We start from the raw sequence: 16,495 nt of genomic DNA, 5'->3' as shown, positions 1-16,495 counted from the left end.
TCACCCGGCCAGGGGAGGTCCGAGGCTGGCATGTGTCAGGAGGAGGGAAGAGGCAGCACTTCATTGTAAGAAAGCAGCCAGGCTTCACGTGCAGTGGTCAGGGAAGAGCTCCACCACCCTTTGCTGTGCACTGGTGAGCTGAATAATCGCCTTCCAGAAGTGACTATTTTTAAGAAAAAATAAACCTGGACCAAACCAGTCTGTAGCTGTTAGTGATGTTACTTATGAAGCAGGACCCACCCTCCCAAAATTTGGGCTGCTGCGGGGAGCCCAAAACGTGCAAGGTGTAGAGCCTGTATTAGGCCTTTTGCAAGAAAGGCTCACCGTTTCTGTGCTGCCTCCCGTGGCACTGCCAGGGCAATACAGCTACAGAAAGCTGGACTAGCCTAGCTTCTACTATAAGCATCTTGAAATAAAATTGCTATTCAGGTTTGCTTCCGCAGTCAGAGGAGGAAGCCAGCCACCACTTCAGCTTCTGAAGCACCGTAACATGACAAATGCTCTTGGGAACTCCAAAATTCATCAGACTCACAACCACCTCATCATCCTCCAAGGGTGTCACACACAAAAAGCAAAGCAAACTTTTTAAAACCAGTGAAACCATCAAGACATGCTGGTTCCCAACATGAAGTAACCAAGCACATACCTCGTACTGATGCTCCATGCAAGGCAGAGATAACTGTAAGTATCAAACTCCTCTATCCTCCTTCCTCTGATCCTGTAGGACCCATCTTACTCCAAGGCATCTTTCTATTCACTAAATAATCACCTTTCCAGAGCTCCCCATTTCCTCCCAGCAGGCTGGGCTGGGCAATCTCTGGGCTACACACCAGCCTCATTAACCTTCCCTACAACTCACACATGGGTTATGAGAGCGGCCCAGCTCATTTCCCCCACCGGCAGCCCATGCTAACAGGCAACTCATCCAAAGCAAGGGCCCCTCCTGCAACTGTGAGTGCTGCTGCTTACTGACCACCACCTGCACAGGAGACTGCAGGTCCTTCTCTAGGCTTTGGTGCCTCGGCATTTATTTACACCTGCAGCAGGTTAAATGGGATCTGGCCCTTTTAAGTTTCATTTCTAGAGCTATAAAGTCACTTCAGCCTCCAAACATATTTGTAGCAGGGAAACACTACCAAACACTAGTTGGTACAAGAGGGTGAGTGTGTTCTTGGGAATTTTACTGCTGCTCACCTCATGTGGTATTCATTTGACTAAGGCAACTCTGTTGCATCCTCACCTGTATTTTGCAGTGGTCCAGTCAGAGTTGCTTGGGGGATCTGGGGCTGCTCAAATTAAGGGGGGGGGCAGCAAAATCATGCCTGGTGAAAAAGGACAAAGCAGCAGCAAGGATCCAGAATGAAAGCTGGAGCCAAGCTCTCGTGCTGGCTTCTTTAATGACCAGGGACAAGTGCCTGGACCTCCCATTTTCAACAGGGAATGCTGATCACGTAAAGATAGATTTTTGGTCTGATGCTCTGAACTCTTAGTCATTCACCTAACCTCTTGAAATGTCAGTGAAACCTCCCTCAGTCTGAGAGTCACACCCAGACTACTCCACCTTCCTCCAGGTTTAGTTTTGTGTATAGTCAGAAAAGCTGTTTGAAATATTCAACTGTGTGTGTTTGCATGTGAATTTATTCAGTTGTTGCTACCTGAAATGAGATGATTATTTCAGAATGTTAAAAGTAATGAAAATGCTACAAGAATATGATACTGTTTTGCTCTAAACCCCTCAGGTACAACATCTCCTTTGGTGTGGCACTGCTGTCAGGAGTAGTTTTCCCTTTATAGCCCAATAAGTCGTGCCAGAGAGCTTTCCTTTCCACTCAGCAGCAAAAGGTGTGGTCATCTGCAGCCCGGAGCAGGCGGCGCTGGGCTAGCGGGCAGCTCAGCGCCTTTCACTCTCAACCTATTTCTTTGCAGATGCTGAATTGCTTTTTCCAGTCCTTAGATGTTTCCCTTCTAGGTCACTGTTTATTAATTGCTACTTGAAAAATGTTATGTAGGTGGCAAATTTAATATTCCATCCCTGGGGCTGTTGTGGCAGCTTGCTGACTGAAGTCCTCCCAGGACGTGCACAGAAACAAACCTCCTGAGAAGCAGACCCCATCCCTGCCATATGCACGATGACCATACGCTGTATTCAGACTCCCTGTTGTGATGCCTGGACCAGGCTTATGCAGCAAAGCAGCTCAGGAAAGTGATGCGTAACTGCCTGGTCTTCCAGAAGGAGAAATTGAAAACCCCTACAAAAATCAAGGGGCAGAGGTTGGTGCAACACATGTGTCAGCCTTTGCTGTGATCACATGAATGTGGGCTCATCTATAGACTTTCCACCAATGTATGACCTATGTCTCCCCGATTTGGAGACTTGCTCAGAACACCCGACTCCTAGACAAAGATTCAGGGCTACATCTCCTCTCTGATGCCAGCTGCAGGGCCAGAGGACAAGGGCTGTTCCTGCGAGATCCCCAACTGGGAACAAAGCAAAGGGTATTGGAGAAGTAGATCAGGTTCTGCAGAGAGACAAGTCGGTGCTTTCCCAGCTCCTGAAGGCTAGTGTGCAGGAAAAAAACAACACTAAATGCTGCATGCCAAACAAAAAGCCAAAGCCAAGCTCCAGGAAGCCCTTCTGGAGCAAAATGCACCCTGCTAGGAGCGTAAGGAGAGAGGAAGGAAAGGACAAGAGGTGCCCACATCCACATGGGGTTGCGGAGGAACAGGGCCTCTCCAGGCTGAGCCAGAGGGACCACTCAGGCCTCATTTCGGGTCACGTAGGGACCAGCTCCAGCAGCTTTTGCGAGTGCTGAATGGCATTTGCGACTTGCCAAGAATTTCCACGGTGTCTCTCTTTTTGGGGCCTCTCTTATTCCCTCAATTTACAAGGAGGCAAAGGAAAATAACCATCACTCCCACCTCACCCTCACAGCAAAGCCCTGCTCGGCTGCGTTTTCGCACAGATCCTGTACAGTATTAAAAGTACACTTTATTTTCTGTACAATTCTCATTCAAATTTCCAGGTGTGGAAATGTCCACCGTGTCCCCAGAAAAAAACTGCAGATTGCTCCGCTGCCATGAGACACCCCACAACTGTCCAGGAGGGGCACAAAGCCAGGGCCACCAAAATCAAGTACTGATGCTTTCTAGGCGTGGGGAGGAGAGCAGGAAGGAGGGAGAGGGGGAGGCAGTCCTGCTCCACTGTTGAGCTGCGAGAGAACAGAGCCTTCGACTGCTCCGTGGGGAGCAGAAGAGGCACCCTCAAGTTCACGTCATCGTTCGTGCTTAGCGTGGGAGTCGTTGCGTTCAACCATCACCCCGTTCCCATTCCGTGTCACCTCCTTCCTGTTCCAGTCCTTTTCCACATAAAATTCAGCAAGCACGGGGCAGTGGTCCGAAGCCACCCCACCCCAGGACCAGTTATCGGGGATCCATGGGTTTGTAAGACCTTCTCGCACAACAGCCCAGTGGCCTGCATGAAAAAGAATCACAGAGAAAAAGATAAGTAATATTGCCCAAATTTGACACACGCCGCTAACCTAACTAAAGGCTATATGACCTCACTAAAAAGCAACTCTACCTGTGAAAACCTTTTTCAAGCTCCGACTGATCCAGATGTTATCCAGTGACTTGGACCCTTGTGGGTTCTTTGTGCTGATGTTGGTGAAGGTGCTGGAAGGGACCAGGTGATGAAACTTCTCCTTCCTCAGGATGTCGTGATCGTTGCTGTCCGGGGCCTGGTTAAAATCTCCAAGGATGATCATGTCTTTTTCTCCTAGAAAACAGGAAAAATAGAAATGAATGGGAGGAATAGACATCCATGACTTAAGTACAACAGGGAGAGAGGATAAATGGGAAGAGGAAAAATACAAATACTGAGTAGCAAAGCTGACTTTACTCTGAACTCCTGAAAGAAATGCTGTTTAAAGCCTTTTTCACTGGCTATTTACTCATGGCCATTCTGTCATGACAATAAAAAACAGCCAGTACACATTTCATGGTTTTAAATATCATCTCATTTATATTGGCATGCTTTGCTTGCTATTCACTGATAGCGACAAACTCAAAGACAAGCAGTTCTGGTCCTAGAGGTTTTTAGAGATCTGTGACTTTGTAAGCTTATTTTTTATTTTTTTCTGCGAGAAACACATGTTGGCTTTAACTTGTCCTGACATTGTCTTTTTATAGATTTGCTGTAAGAGTCCAGGACAATTTTGTGAGGATCCCAGGAAGACACAGCCTTATGCTGGTATACACCAGAGTCCCAAAAGTGCAGTGCTTGTTCTAACCCTCTGCATTTACAAAATCCCAAGGAACAAGCCTGAGGAGCAGCCTGCAAGCCTGATGGCAGAAGATGAATTCACAAACCACATGGACACCGATTACAGCAGCTTTCCTTTGCCTGGCTGACTGAAGGGATACTGCTGAACTTGGGATGTCTTAGATTTTGTCTAGGGCTGAATTTTCAAAGAAACAAAGGGAATGACTTGAAATGCTGATCAAAAAAATCCTGTCTTCATGTGAATAGAAAATGACCTCAGTTACATGAAAAAAGAAACTCTGGACCCTAATTTCATATCCACAATGTGTGCTCTCCCAGCTCCACAGCTGCAGACAGAGACATCCCAGCTGTGCACTGGGGTAAGAGGACAATGCATATGTCCCAGTGCCCATCTCAAACCACTGACAGAAACGTCTGGTAAGACAAACTCAAGAATGCTGATAGCAAATCAGAGATGTTGCTGCCTTACAGCTTGGTACTGGCGAAGGAGGAAGATGCTAAAAGAAGGCAAAAATGCACTAAAAATTATAGCAAAGCTGACTTCAGAAAAGAGAACTACGAGAGTCTGTAAGCTTTTTCCTTCCTGGGATTGAAGTGTGGGAGGAGATGGGGTGGATGGACGGATTGCTCTACCATCCCTACTGCTCACGAATAAACCTCCCGTTTGTGCTGTTGCTGCAGAGGTAGCTAGCCAGGAGAGGGAGCGCAAGTTCAACAACAAAATCTATTCCACTCCTGATTTGCACTGCATGAGAAGATGAATTGGGAAAGGGCAGGAGAGCAGCGAGATTGATAGTGTACGACTTGCAAATACTTCAAAACATGCTGCTTGCTAAGATGCAGAGGGGCGATGAAAAGATAGTGAAACATTTTGTGGTTTCTCTACCCTTTGCAAGTCATAGATAATATTGGAAAAGACATGAGGATTAAATATTATTCTATAAAGTGTTCATGACAGTGGCCTTTCCACCTTTAAAAGAAATAAAAACCCCAAATCTTAACCTGAGCTATTTTAAGCTCCATCAGAACCCAAAATAAAAATCAGTGCTTGTCTAATGGGACGACAGCACTTTCTGGGAGCTGGCAGTTTTGCACGCATCTCATCGCAAAAACCCAAGACCACTCACTTGTCAGGACCGGGAAGCCTGAAATGTGACCACACCATCTCAGTCCTTCAGGACTAATGCTTGCTTAATGGCCCAGGGAGCACTTGGCTCCTTCCATGCTTTCAGCTCAGCTGTGTAAGTGGGGAAAGACCATTACAGAAACCACTGGAGCACATCCTTGGCGGCTGGAATCTTAACAGCAGTATCTTGATCCCCCACAAAATACATATTCTATTCTATTCTTAAAATACTTGCACTTCTTTTAGCAAATCCTCAAGCCTATTTCCCTTACATGAGAAATCTATGAAACAAACATACAAGTGAAAATTTTAACTGACTGCTCCATTCTGGACAGTTTGGAAATAGCAGAGGATAAAAGACCCAGGACCTGGACATGTGCTCAGGAGGAGGTAAGCAGTCAGCCTGAGGCAGGCCCAGGGAGGGCATCACTGTATTCTTCACCTGTTTAAACTTTTGCATGCAGAATAACTAAGCATAAAATCATAATGCAGCGTAAAGTTGATAGACGGAATAGGCTGGGGCATGTCAAAGAAGCTGAAACCCAATTTGCCATCGGGGAGGAAAAGGATTGCTTCTGGTCCCCTCTCACAGGAGCTTCTGGGACTCCCCATGACTGTGTATGACTGGGCAAAAGGGCAGGCAGCCCTGCGCTAAGCAGGAAAAGCAGGTAATGCCAATTTTCTAGATAACCGCCAACTTCATTTCCCCTTGTCCTGGCTCACTCTCAGCCCTGCTCCTGCATCTGCCAGCTCCTGTGACAGCAAAGCCATGCACAGCAGCACAGCAGTTTCATGTCTTGTCTGCCTCCCGAGACCCTGATGGACCTCAAGCAGCAGGAGGGAAGGAAGCAAACCTGCCTGGATCTTCCCGGGTGCGTGACTGTGCCTAATCAGTCGCACCTGGGTCCCTCAGCAGAGGCAGGGAGTAGAGCCACCACACAGCAGCTGCAGCTCTCAGGGGTCTCATGGATCAGCCCCAACAGTTCTTGGCCAAACTTAGCAAAAGGTCCAGAAGAATTCATGCCCTTGCCCAGAACAAGGGATGATAACTGATCAAAAACTGCAGTCACAATGTCCACAGTTACAATCAGATGAGGGGAAAAAAAGAAAATGGAGATAATGCTACTGGTGCTGTGATGTGATTTTCCTCTTTTGGATGAGACAAGAGTTTGAGACTGGCAGGACTCGCTCCTCCACCTCCTCCTCCTCGGGACTGGGCAGCCCAGCCCAGAGGCTCCTCAGCTGATGCGATCCGGTCCTCCTCCTCCCACAGGACACATCAGCAAGCACTCCCTCACTGACCCAGCTTTTGCTGCAAAGGTCCCTCCCACAGACTACACCGTCCCACAAGGACCCAGAGCCTCTGTGTGGTGGGACACAGTGGCAGACATCCTCTGGCGACAGGCACGTCTCCCATTACCTCTCAGGTGTGCTCCCACGCTATCGCGTTGAGACCCATCGGGCTCAAAGCAACCCTGCCCTTGTCAATGGAGAACTGTTTAGGTGAGGAAAAAGTCCAGTCTGTTTGCAAATGCATCTGTAAATTCACTGAAGCACCAGCAACTTTTAGCAGTGTCTGTGGGTGGCTCTCGGCCAGCAAAGCAAAGCGCTGCCTTAAATCAGCCCTGTGTCGCAGCAGCTGAGCACCGGTGTGCCAACACAATCAGCTGAGGGACTTTCGGTGCCTGCAGAAAGTCTGCAGTGTTGAAATCTGCTTTCCTGCAGGAACTGGGAAACCCTCCTTTGCTTTGTGGCAGTCCAAAGAGACACCTGTAGGATGCTCTCCCTGATTTCCACATGCCCCGAATGAGTCCCCTCTGAATTAAACAGACCCTTAAACCCCCACATAATTCCTGGAGAGAGTGAGAAGCAGGTGATGAGAAGGATGTGATGGTACACGGGCTGCTAAAAGGCTCCCTACCTCCTCTTGAAGGTCTTCTAAGCCTAGTGCCTGATGCATGGGTAACCCGTGGAATACAGCCAAGCCAGACGGGAGAAGATGACTAAGCCAACACCCCAGTCCCTGGGTCCAAGCGCTACCAGTACACCCAACACAGCATCTGTGTGCCACCCATGCTCATCACACTGAAGATGGAACAGGTGGATTGCTTGAGAGAAGGCAGAAGGGCTGCTGCAGAGAGTTAGCTATGAGCAGCCAACAGCCACCGCACCTCTCCAGTACTGCCAAAAGGGAAAGAAAGAGGGGAGAAAAGGAACCAGGACCCACTGGTCTGATGGGAGAAATATAGGGATACTACTGCTCTGCATTACAGGAGACTGTGGACAGTAACCAAATTCCCTCAGATGCACATGTGCCTCTTCGTAAGAATGAAAGATAACAGAGTAGGTGTCTGTTAGCAAAATGGGAGCAGAAATGCCAATTTACTGCAGTACCCACAGAAAAATCAGTCTTTATTACCCATATTTTATGGATTGACTTGGAAGAAATTGAAGGATGGCAGTAATTTTAAGCATGACATTGATTTTGGCAGGGTAATTCAGCACTTCAAAGTAACATGTGTGCACTACCATTTGTTTAAGAAACACGACCTGCATCCCACAAGTTTGGAGGAATCTGAATCTCTTCTTTTGTGAAAGACTAAGCCAAGAACAAGCATGCTCTGGTAACATGCCTACCATATGAAAATAAAAACATGAAATAAAGAAAAGCCCTAACACTGACAGTCTAAATTTAGATGCAGCAGAAATGCAACTCCGTTGGTTTCGGAAGAGCTACACATTTATCTGTGTCTCAGTTCAGCCTTCGGGGATTAAACAAACAATCCTTTTGTTTACTTCCATCCTTTCCAATTTCAAGGTATGTGGACAAATACTTAAATCAGTAGCACTTAAAAATAGCTCTAAGTTCTTGCAGCTCAAAAGGAAAAACAACAGAACACGCATAAAACCTGCAAATACCTCTTGTGTTATACAAGAGGGATATTAATGCTTCCAAGTGACCAACCTTGTGAAACTGGGCCAAGCTGAAAATCATCATGCATATAACCTTGTAACCCTTTTGCATCTTTGTTAAGCAGTAAATGAAGGGCTAGATTTTTCCATTCCTATAACAAAATCAGCAACATTTAGAACCTGAAATGTGCAGTTCTGCTTTGCAGGAAATTGAATTTAATTTGCAAGCTTCAAAGAAAGAAGCAAATTCTCAGAAATGAGGTAAAGAAATTCAGCTAGCTATTACATTGCTCAAGTTCAGGTCTGAATTCTGGTGTCCCTCATCCTGGTGTAAACCCAGAGCGACTTATTTGAAAGCAACACAATTATCCTGCATATTACACCCAGGTACCAAAGCAGGATTTGGTTGCTGGTCTCTTTTCTCATTAGCAGCCATCTCCTGATTTGCACTGGGTTTTCCAAAGTGCTTCCAATTATCCAAAGTAAATATATAGAATCTATTTATTTTGAAAAAAGCCATTAAGCTTTGTTCTGATATCATGTAGGTGTCATTTCCACAAAGCACTTAAAATAGGGTCTTTTTTTTTTTGTGGCTGAACTTGCTCTTACACTAGCATAAAATCAGAAGGAACTTCATTTGAAAAAATGGTGTCAAAGCCAGTAGGAGCCCCTGTGCTGTTTGTGTTAATTAGGAGAGACTATAAGACAACGAGCAGGGGAAAAGCACATTTGCCATGCTATGGATCACTCAAATTCAAATACCAGTAACGACACTGCGAAGCTGATGAGGATATTTGTGAAACCTGAACTGAGACAGATTTTATTATCTTTTTTAAATTCCTTTTGATTAGATAAGATGACCAGTGTGCACATGATAGCTGGCAGGAAAAAAACGCTGTACCTTTCAGAGTCTCCTGCAAAGTCTGTGCAAAGGCTGCCAGTTTGTGGCTGTTGTGGTTCTTCCCGGTATTCTCTCCTGCTGAGGGTGACAAAGCCAGATGAAGGTTAACCAGTGTTAGATCATTCATCCCAACCTGGGGGAGGAAGGAGGAGAAATCAATGCCATGCAGAGAGGGCACAGAAGGTCACAAAGCAAAACCACGTGCTTGTTCCCAGTACTTTTGCTAGTAGGTCTGGGTGACTAGGACTCACTTCACTATGTGTGGTGTGTTTTGGTTGGTCTTGGTTTTGGGAGGAAGAGGGGGAAGACATTTTGCAGCTCTGTTTGCAATAACCTGAAACGCTTTCAGTTCTGGGGAAACTGGTTTGCATAAGCAAACAGCTTCTTTCCACCACGGTTGCAGAAAGACGCTGCCTGCTTATGAAAATCAGTTTATGCAAAATCAGTTGTTAATAAGCTACAAATAACGTTGTGGTCATTACATGGACTAATTATGACTCTCTTGTGATTAGCTCTGGCCCACCACAGAGACTAACCAAGAAACTTAATGTACCTTGAAAGGGGCTGCTGGCTCCCTGCAATCTTCTGCTTACCTTCTGGGACTCACTTTGTCATGTGGCACAAGTAATACTTGCTCCTAATATTGACCTGTTTACATTATTAATGAATTAATATTAATTATCAATAATAATTACTTTATCTATAATTATTTTATTAATGCTTCTCTCAAAGCATTACCAGAGATGTCAAGTTCCCCAAACTGGACCCCTTCATCACAGCCTGTGCGGAGAAGGGGGCTGTATGCTCACTCAAGCACATGTACGAGAACAGTTTCCAAAATGCATGATTGTTCTTTGAGATGGGTTCAGCCTAGTGAAAAAGCTTTAAAATGGAAACTCTGCGGTATGTCAGCAACATGTGAGAGATCAGCCAGAGTCTCTCAGGAGTGCTGTGCCTTCTATGTTTATATATATCCATTTTGACTACGCTTACCCATCTCCATTCAGAATGTGTGGCAGTAACAAGAATCACAGCACTGTGGCTGGCTGCTGCTGGATATGCACCTCGTTCTTGCTGTGTTAATTTAGTAAAAACAGAACAAGGTGACTGGTGACTTCTGTCACTCTCTCAGTGGCTGTGGATGCTACCAAAGATCCACCGACCCTCATGAGCCCGAATGCTGCCTTGCAGCAGGGTTTGCTCCCACAGGAGCATGGGAAAGGACTGACTCTGGTGATCTGCCATATGTATTAAGGCCCCCTAAGCACCTTTCTATAATCAAGCCATGAGAGAGTGCTGAAGTGATGAGATGGGTTAGAACCTCATGCAAATTTTTATGTTGGAAGACTGTGTCTCTTTCCGTCTTACCCAAATTTTTTTTAATAAAAGCTAAACTCTGCAAGGGACAGTCACCTTGAAATGTGCAAGATACGGGTGAGGATATGAGTGCTTCCCATTGCCATTAGTCTGTGCACTCTCCTGAGATGAGGCATCTTTCAGTTCAATGCCAGCTGTTGTATCCCAGAGGAAGCCGGAATATTCAAGTCCCTGGAATGAAAAAAAAGAGAAAAGCTAGTAGTAAGAAGGCAAAACCAAAACATTCTGCCCAAATGCAGCCCCCTAGATGAAACTTTCACCCGAAAGTTTCCGTACCACTGTTTCTGTTGGCAGTGGCGTACATCACTGCCAAAATATGCAGAGGCAGTGAAAGATGATGCAGGTTTATATCTGGGCCTGGCGCCTGCTGAAGGCAGGAAGCACAACTCACTGTGCACAAGTGTAAAGGAGAAACAGCATCATAGGCTATCGGTAGGACATAAAGAGAACGGTGAAAACAATTCTTTATCTCACCCTGGCCAAAACTCCCACCAGATGTGGGAGGAACCCTTCCTTATACAGGTGGAGCACGTTCAGGACCGCCGCGGAGGTGAAAGATAAAGATGTCACCTCTTGTGTACGTGTTTGGGCTGATACAGTCCTCACTTCCTCCTAGTGCAAGCAAGGCATTGGATTCTCCTGAGCATGGTCAATAACGAGGTAGTTTGTTACCCATAGGATTATTTGTCTAACCCTGAGCTCGGTACCTCACAGTCTCACTCGGCGACTGCTAGGGCTTGCCGTAGATGATGCTGCACACAGTTGTTCCTTCTCCCCACACCATAAGCCATCTCGCAGACTTCTGTCGCCCACAAGCTAAAAATATCTGGGCTTCTTCCGTCTCTTGGCATGAAATCTGGTCTAGACCTCTCAGCCCTGTCAATCTTCTCTCTTCCAGCTCGAATGTTTCATGCTCAGCTCTCTGCTCTTTTCAGCTCTGTTTCTATCACCCTGCATGGGTTATTTTGATTACTTCGGGATGTGGAATTGGCATTTTCAGAAAGATGCCTGCCCCAGTTGCACCAGCAGCGGTATCTAATTCAAAGCCTGTCAGCCTCTCCTCCCATCACGCAGACACCATTTTCCTTGGTATCATTCAAACCTGCTTCCCTTAGCAAATCGTAGTTAAATCCATTGCAAGGAAGAGTTTTTTCCATTTCAGCTGAAATAAACAAGTGTTATCTGCTCTGCTGACTTCCCATGAGCCTTGAAAGAAAGTCTTAAGGTTGGCTAAAATCCTTTGGTAGCTCCTTTAGGTAACTCACCTTTAAAATACTGACGAAATTATTCCACCAGTTGGAAATCTAAGGTCTGAAAACTGCTATAAGAAAAGATGTGGAAGAATAAAACTGCTGTCAACAGCTGTTCGCTATTTTTCCTGGCTCCAGATTTCACATTAACATGGTGGTCAAAAGTCATTGCTTGGTTGAAGGCCAAACGCCAGGGACGTGTGGAAGCACGAGCCTGAAGCACCATCCACCATTTTGCATTATTTAGCCCTGTAGCATGTCCTGAGACCAGCTTGTGCCAAAGATGCTATATACTCAGGGTGACACTGTGTTACTTCACTGTATTGCATTGGTGTACACAGTGTTCAAACCTGATGGACTCATTAACTAACCCAAGGGGTAGAAGAGACTTTTTGGCTTAGTGGAGGGTTCTCCAGCACAGCCAGATTTCTGTTAAAGCAGCTAAAAGGAAGAGTCAGTAGGTAACATTTCTATTCTTAGCTTGGCCACAGACTTCTCCCATAATTTTGGGAACCATTCATCCTTACATCCCTACCAGTAAAACAAGGTAGACGATGATTTTTATTTACTCAGCCCATAGTCAAAACTTTCATTGTTATCTTTGGAAATACAGTTCAAGAAAGAACTGACTCAAGACTCTGGATTTAACATAGAAACTCTGAGACAATTATTAATAATTCTTGGGAAAAAAGAAAAAGTGGAGGGAACAACTTCAACAGTTTGCACACTTTTGCAACTTTTAAAATTCAGTGTTTTAATGATCTGGCCTAACAAGAGATCCCAAAGGAAAACTCCAGCCAGGAATTAAAATGTCCTGAAGGGGATTTGCACTCTGCATCAGAATTAAGTGTGAATTGTGTTAAACCTTGGACACATTCAGACCCTCCATCTCTATCTAGTGGTAGCTAGACTCCAATCCCTGTTCTGCTCAGGTGCCGGGTTTTGGTTTGGGGTTTGTGGTTTTTTCCCCTCATTCTTGGGTTTTACTCAGAAGGGCAATAAAAGGAGGTGCACCTCCCAAAACATCAGTCCAAAAACAGTGAACAGTGATGCAACCCAATTTGGAAAAGCCAAATTAAGGAAACATGGATTCTAAACAGTGTGATTATGGGATACAACTGCAGCCACATATTTAATAATGACAGCGCTCAGAAGAGATGAATACAGCCCTATGTACTGCTAGGCATCATTCATTACATGACAGGTCTCCGTTCCTGCTTCTACCCCACAACAACATCCACACTGCAATAACTGCATCATGAGAATGATCCCGTTCAGCAACAACAGGTTTGAGCCCAAGGAGGACCTTGCTCTGAAAACTCATTGGCGCCCTTAAAGGGAAAAAAGAGAGATTTCCCTTGGGAGAGACTGCTTTTGGGCGCCGTTAGTGTGTCCAGCCCAATGTAGCTATACCTTGAATACTGTCAAGGGTAGCAGGTGCAGCTGTCACCATCTTATAAATTAGTACCTCGCTGCAGTATATTCCCATGGCAGAAGATGCTGCAGGAAAAAGCACAGTGCAGCACAGTGCAGATTTCAGACGGAATCCACAGCATTTTAAACACCTGTGCAGAGCACTTTGGGGAACACACGAGACAAGCTCCTCTTCCAGCTGAGGATGGCAGGCTGCACAGCCCCTCTGCGGGGTCTTCACTTGCAAACCAGGAAAATGGGGAACACTTCTGAATGCCAGCCAGTGCTGTGCTAGAGAACAAGCTCAGGTGACTAGCACAAAAAAATTCAGAAGTACTGCAGCCTGTCAGGGGCAAAATGAAGGACTCTTTGCTTGCCCTAATATGCAGCCTTTCTTCTATATTTCTATACTGTTTTTATCCACCATACCCACCCCAAACACACACACCTTCCTCCTTACAAGTGTGCCACAGGCTGAGGAAAACAATTCTTCCAAAAAATCAATCGTACAGTCGAATTGAAAGCTATAGGAAGAGTCAGCTTAAAAAACAAGAGATACAAACCTTGCCAAAAACGATTTGCAAAATGTTTTGCCTTAAACATTCCAAATATGTCGTTGGTTAGAGGGGAAAAAAAAGCAAAGCCAAAGTTCAGACTTAGGGATTAATGTACCTTGTGTAGCTGGCCTGAAGGTTTTTCGGAAACAACACCCTTCCAACATCCTCTAGGGCCCTTCCACTTGCGGATGTTTGGCAGCGTCGGCTGGTTCAGCTCCATACAAAACTAGAGAGAGAGGAAAAGGATTAAAAAAAAAAAAAGATCAGCTTTGTAGAGTTTTAGAAAAATTGTAAAATAAAGCATGCAGCGAGGCATTGGTAAGAGACACCGTGGAGGACAGGCTGTGCTCTCTGCCCTCCCTGAAGGCATGCAAAGGACGTGGTCTGGGCCACATCCCAGGCTGACTCACCCTGACTGGACATTACTTGGAGAAAAATAAAAATTAAAATAACTCAGTGCAAATGCTGCGAGTAGAACGTTTCTCCCTCGGACTCTTTTTTTTTTCCAAAGCTACTTGTTTGACTGGAAAGGAGTTTCCTCTGCACCGCCTCCAAAGATGCTGACTGTACCATATCCCACCCCCCAAGAGGCTTCACAGACAGCTGCGGAATCCTCCTGGGGGGGCAGGAAGCCCCTGTAGCATGGCTGACTCCACTCCAACACCAAGGCCACCGGCACAACGCAAGAGGGAGGGTATGGGCCAAGCTCAATAGGGGCGTTTTGGGGTTAAGGCTTCTCTGACTTTACGCCAGGGACACAAGCTTGAGACTTCCCGTGCACGAAGGGATCGGCTGCACACTTGCACACAGCATATCCTTCTGATGCTCCCCAGAGGCTTCCTGGACACTGCTGTACAGCCACAGCACTCGGACACCTTTATGTGTCCAAGCATACGGTCAGAGCTATAGAGGCTGTGCCCTAATACCCAATAGATCAGGGATACTGTAACTGTGGACACCATGGAAAGCCCCCAAGTCCACCTGGCTAATATCTTGAGATTGAAATAATAAAAAAAAAAAAGTAAAAAAACCCCTCACCCTGAAAAATCTGGAATCTGAAAGCCCTTGATGCAGACAATATGGAATAATTTTTGCCAGGAGTTTCAAAATAAAGCTTAATAGGAGGAGCTACAGCCCTTTGCAAAGCTGATGTCAGGTCCCGGCAGACTTGGGCTGGAGGCTGGCAGGGAGAGGAAGCAGCCCAACACCCTGGCCAGGCAGATGGGTTTGCACGCAGCAGCTCTGGCCGTGGGGAAAGGGATTAATAAAAAGTAATCACTGTGAAAGAGCAACAGGGACTTTCACTGTGCATCATTTAGTTATATCTGACACTGGAGAAACTGGGTTGAAATGCAAAGGTTTTCACAGTGAAAGAGTATCCTCCGACAAAATCTTGTATCCATAATGTCCCTCCAAATCAAGCAGCAATTTAACGAAGAAGGATTTTCAAGGCAACCAATAACCTCCTGTACACACTGACTCTTTGCAGTGCGACATGCCAGAGTTTGAAGAGCTGCAGTGATAAACTGCAGGGATATAAGTGTTTCCTACGTGGGTATCAGCAAAATGGTGGGACAGCTACTCTCATGTTTATTTTATCTTTTGATTCAAAAATAAAAATCAAACCCTGCTCTTTCACTAACTGCTTTGTCTGCAGGTTCAGCATCCCGGAGGCTCAAGCTGTAAGCATCGACTTCTCAGATACACACAACCCAGCAACCCTTTTTTGCCTCGGAGGGCTGAGAGTCATTTTGGTTGCACACCCAAAGCAAAAATGCTTGGCACACCTTTTAAAACAGATTTCTGAAATGCAGAGATTGGCTGGGGCTTCTTATTCAAGATGCTGCATTAACATACTGCATTATTGTCCGTTATATACCTTCACGCAGCACTAGGGCTGGCCTGATTTATTAAACGAGGAGGCACACAGGGTGTTTGCATGGCCTGGGAACAGAGCTCTGCTCTCAGCTGATTGCCAGGTGCTACCCTAATAAACACAGCAAATCACGGCAGCAACAGTTACTCATTCCTGATGTCATTCTGGTGACTTTAAACAGTGTGAATTTGGTGAACGAGTTTTCTAACATTTAAGTAGTTTAAATCAGCAAAAAAGAATTGCTGAAATTAGGAGTTCAACTGTAACCTGACAAAAGAGTTAACTTATCTCTGGGTTGCAGCTGCCTAGAAAGTCCAGCCAGCACAAAGTATACGACAGGGCTGAATAAATCCTACAGCAACCATCACTTTATTAAAAAGAGCATCTGCAGTCAACTAGTTGGAATATTTTGTTCCCTCCAAATTGATTTTTTTTTTTAGGGCCTTGATTTAACTTTGCTGAAACTAAAAGATGATAAATAAGATTACACAGTTTGTTCAGAAAAAAGCTGTCAGCCTGGTCTGGGTACGGTTGCAGCAGCAGAGAACTTAGCCTACAGCAGCTGACTTTAATCTGTGCCCATTTTCCAGGGCTTACAGGCACACAGATTTTGAAGCTGTGACAGCATACTTGCTTAGGTCATGGTTTTTCACTGAAGTGAGAAGGGCATTTCTCAGATCATGTTGTTCTGCCACAAAACCCAACGTCAAACAACATTAAGCTTTCCCTCGTACAGTAAAAATACACAGGCAACTCCTAGCCCACATTGGGAATGAAAAAAATGCCTTTCCTCCTTTGCA

At 45.6% G+C, this 16,495-nt stretch overlaps 1 protein-coding gene across 1 annotated transcript in view; it reads right to left on the bottom strand.

Moving 5' to 3' along the window:
- Positions 1-2,969: 2,969 nt before the first annotated feature.
- The window catches only part of EEPD1 (endonuclease/exonuclease/phosphatase family domain containing 1), a 65,313-nt gene continuing 51,787 nt past the window's right edge, over positions 2,970-16,495 (bottom strand). Inside the window, exons 3-7 of the mRNA XM_052792806.1 lie at positions 13,935-14,045; positions 10,636-10,770; positions 9,223-9,355; positions 3,581-3,775; positions 2,970-3,472 (exon numbers count right to left, since the gene is read on the bottom strand). Of these exons, the coding sequence (XP_052648766.1) occupies positions 3,273-3,472; positions 3,581-3,775; positions 9,223-9,355; positions 10,636-10,770; positions 13,935-14,045 (774 nt within the window). The 3' untranslated portion in view covers positions 2,970-3,272. The remainder of the gene's footprint in view (positions 3,473-3,580; positions 3,776-9,222; positions 9,356-10,635; positions 10,771-13,934; positions 14,046-16,495) is intronic.

The sequence above is a fragment of the Harpia harpyja genome, chromosome 1 (assembly GCF_026419915.1).
Source record: "Harpia harpyja isolate bHarHar1 chromosome 1, bHarHar1 primary haplotype, whole genome shotgun sequence".
NCBI lineage: Eukaryota > Metazoa > Chordata > Aves > Accipitriformes > Accipitridae > Harpia > Harpia harpyja.
This window is presented reverse-complemented; position numbering and strand designations above follow the sequence as displayed.